The sequence below is a fragment of the Pygoscelis adeliae genome, unplaced genomic scaffold (genome assembly GCF_000699105.1).
Source record: "Pygoscelis adeliae isolate BGI_AS28 unplaced genomic scaffold, ASM69910v1 Scaffold127, whole genome shotgun sequence".
In the NCBI taxonomy this organism is placed as follows: domain Eukaryota; kingdom Metazoa; phylum Chordata; class Aves; order Sphenisciformes; family Spheniscidae; genus Pygoscelis; species Pygoscelis adeliae.
The window spans coordinates 4,737,298-4,741,199 of NW_008825208.1; the positions used below are offsets into that span (position 1 = coordinate 4,737,298).

A 3,902-nucleotide genomic window follows, 5' to 3' on the forward strand; every position below is an offset into this window, starting at 1 on the left:
GAGGTCCTAGAAGATTTTAGCGACAACTTTATTTGCCTGTAAGTTTTTAAAGTATTGCCTTGACTAGAGTTTAAAATCCTTCTGTATTGGTGGGGTTTTTTTGCATATAGAGGCAGTATATGGCCCTGGCAATACCACGTCTGCATAGTGACAGGTCTTTTACATTCTTGCCTGGGCTCTCCTAATAGATGGTGAAATAGGAATTTTGATGGTTCTCGTTTTCTGTGTTTTTCAGCAGGTAATTGCTGCCATGGAAACACAGCTGTCTAATGGACCAACTTGCAATAACACAGCCCATGGTTCAACCACCATAAACAATTGCTCGTCACCAGTTGATTCTGGGAACACAGAAGACAGCAAGACCAATTTAATAGTCAACTACCTTCCACAGAACATGACACAAGAGGAGCTGAAGAGTCTGTTTGGCAGCATTGGTGAAATAGAATCCTGCAAGCTTGTCAGGGACAAAATAACAGGTATGTTGATTTTGGGATTTTCTGCATCTTTTCATTTTCCAAGCAGTGAGCTGTCAGATGGTGTTTTGTAATTCTCTTAAATCATGGAATAAAGGCAGAAGAAACCAATGCTGGTGTTGCTAGTCAGAAGGAAATTAGGTTCATTGTTATCTAGATTCCACACACCAAAATTAAATGCCTGTATTTGCTTTTCATCCAGGTTTGTATGAGCGCTATAAATGCTAACAGGTTATTTAAATCTTCTGAGCTTTAGAGTCTTTGGAAAGAAGATTCAGATGTGGAAAAGCAGATTGTACAAGGTTTATTTGAGTTTTTATTCAACTCCATTGGAGTCATGACTTCATTAGCCCTAGTTGATGTAAAACTTCCTTTTTCAGGGATGCAGGTAATTAAATTTGTACCTTGTGAAAAGGGTGGACGACGTTTATTCAGCTTTGTAGCTAAAGCTGCTTTTGCATTGCAGCCTTCAGCAATTTCTTTAGGATGCACACTTGAATCAATATGTGCTGTCTGAAAGTGCAAGTGTGAACTGTATGAACAAGTGTGAACTGTATTCTGTCAGTACTTTATTTTAGCAACAGCTGGTGCACAGGTCGCATGTATTTAGACCAGTTGTTTAACTTTGAAAGAACTACCAGATGGATGCCTGCACTTTAAAACAAGAATGAAAGGATGGTTGGCAAAGTTCAGTTTGTCTCATTAAAAGACATTGATTTACCACTTAGTCGACATTTCATTAGTTTTGTTCAGAAATGTTGATTTTGGTACTCTTATTTCCTGTCTTTTTTTGTGGAGTCGTCAAATATCCAGCTTTCAAGAACACATCTTTAACTTACGTTCTTGGTTGCAACTCTTAAATGTGCTGGTTAACTTCTGTGTGTTTAAAACTACACCTCTTAGAGGCTCCATGTTCTCTATGTTTTGGTTTAAGGGATGGAAGCCAATGCTTTCTTATTACCGAAAGGTAGTGGCAGAACGTGGACATTTTTTCTCACACTAAGTAAAAGCTTTTTTGTGACTCAGTGTTCCCCGAGCAGCAACAGTGGGAAGACAAAAGCTTTAGTTGATGCAGATTGCGTGTGGCTTCAGCCCCTGCTACACATGTTTGTGTTGACGGCTTGAGTATGCTGGAGAGGTGCTCCCCAACTGTGTACATAAATAGTGGCGGACAAGACCTAAAAATGTTCAGGCAGCTCTGGCACCAACCCCAGGACTTGTCTTTGATATGCAATGCATGCTTTCTTCTCTTGTCCTGATGACATATTTGCTCCTCTAGCATGGCAGAAAGATGTTATGCCACTTTTCCCACAGTGATGCAGACACTACTGTGTCATTGGTACAAGGATGATGCTTAAAACAAGAATCTGGCAGCAAAAAGATACTAAGGGGAATATTTCCCAAGTGTTTAGTTCATCTACATCTACATCTGCATTTGCTGAAGGTGAGCAGAGTGAGCTAAGTTAGGGATCTCTTCTCCTAAATTTGACCATCTGGTCTGCTGCATAGTGAGACTGACTTTAGCCAGAGCCTGTATCTTTTTTGAGGAACACGAAGTAGTTTAATGACCAGTGCTCATACCTGCATTCTGCTATTACACAATTAGTGAAAATACTGATATGACAATGAATAATCACCATCTTTTTTGAGGATGCTTTTTTCTGTCATCATTCTCTGTGTGCTGGAGACAGCATTTATGACTGTCGAAGTTTTTTCACTTGTGTGTTGTGTGAGAATAACCTGTTACATATAAAGGGATGTTTTTGGCATTGGTCACTCTTGATTATAGGTCTTAGCTGCTGTCCTCTAAATAGTTTTGTCGTCAAACTGCAATTCTGTGTCTGCAGTCACAAGGTGGATTCTCAAGCCCTACTTCTTGGACTTCCTGCAGTTCAGCTCTATAAAGCATCAGTCAACCTTTATTCTTGACTTCAGGTACCTTTGAAAGTAGAAACTAAAAAGAAGGAGAAATGTCCATACTCAGGCCTAGAGAGGTGATGCTGTACTTCTGAGACTGCAAGAATGGGATTTTTTTTAAGTCTTGATCTTTTCTACTGACTATTCTACACACAGTTTGTTAATTTCAAAGCAAATTCCCCCAAAACAAGGGAAACCTGCCGGAAGAGTATGACTTCTAAAAAATGACTGCCAGAATGTATACCTCTGTCTTGGTGAATTCACTGGGCCATGCTTCATGGCTGTTCCTCATTTCAATTAGTGCTTGCTGACAACTTACTCTCCCTGGGGTAGGGGCCATTTAGTGGCACAAAATGAGTCAAGCTAAGAGGCTGCTTAAAACCCAACACTGATCCTTTGGCTTCCTTCTTACTGAAAAGTCTCTGGCTGACTTCTGTGCTTTTCAATGAAGGTTGCTTTGCCTTTTGGATCTGAATGACCAGCACTTCTTCCCGTAGCAGGTGGCTTGCTCTTAAGGCATTAGGTAGTAGAATGGTTAAATCTGTAAAGTACCCTGCTTCAGCATGGTAGCCTTGGCTACTGGATCCACTGCTTTTAGTCCTGGACTGATCAAACCTCAAAGCAATCTCTGCTCTTCACTGTGAAGAATACCAAATGTGTTTGAGGATGCCAAAGAAACTAGACTGGGCTGATGCTACACCTAGCTGTCTTCAGCTGAAGGCTGATTGATGTGGAAAACAAGCCTGTCTTCTCTATAGATAATGACTTCAGTGCTTCAAAATAAAAAGTCCTTTACTTAGCTGTTTCCTGACCTTTTGTTCCAAGAGTGGAAAGATATAACTGATACTTGATCAGTTAGTGGGATGGTTATTCAAAGTGTTTATCTCTGTCTTGCAGATCTGATTTCACATATTTAGCATTCCTTATTAAAGTTGCTTAAGGATTACATGCTTGTCCCAATTAAGAGGCTGCTACAGGCACACAGAAGTGAGCCGCAGGGTCTTAATGATGGATGTGCAAATTGCCCACATCCTTAAATGGTGGTTTTGATGTTTTATATGCTAGCAGCTCACATTGCTGCTACTTAGTGTCAAAAGACTCCTTGCCTGGGAATGGAATGGAGCAAGGCTTACTTGCAAACCTCTTGTTTAAAGGTGTGATATCTTCTGTATAGCATAAAGTGATGCCTGTGAAGGATCCTGAATTTAAATTACATTCTTAGTAGGTGAGAACTTCAGGGTTGGAACTAGAACTGTAGAATAGAATAGTTTGAGTTGGAAGGGACAACAGGCCCTGCTAAAAAGTCTGCTGCCATCTTTTTTATAAGCCCCCTTTAAGTACTGATAGGCTGCCATAAGGTCTCCCCAAAGCCTTCTCTTCTCCAGGCTGAACAACCCCAACTCTCTCAGCCTTTCTTCATAGGAGAGGTGTTCCATCCCCCTGATCACTTTCACGGCCCTCTTCTGGACCTGCTCCAACAGGTCCGTGTCTTTCTTGTGCTGAGGGCTCCAG

At 41.0% G+C, this 3,902-nt stretch overlaps 1 protein-coding gene across 3 annotated transcripts in view; it reads left to right on the top strand.

The window, feature by feature from the left end:
• The first annotated feature begins 250 nt into the window (after positions 1 to 250).
• The window catches only part of ELAVL2 (ELAV like neuron-specific RNA binding protein 2), a 59,201-nt gene continuing 55,549 nt past the window's right edge, over positions 251 to 3,902 (top strand). For all 3 annotated transcript variants that reach the window (XM_009328953.1, XM_009328952.1, XM_009328955.1), the window contains exon 1: positions 251 to 476. In XM_009328953.1, coding sequence (XP_009327228.1) covers positions 251 to 476 — 226 coding nt within the window. The remainder of the gene's footprint in view (positions 477 to 3,902) is intronic.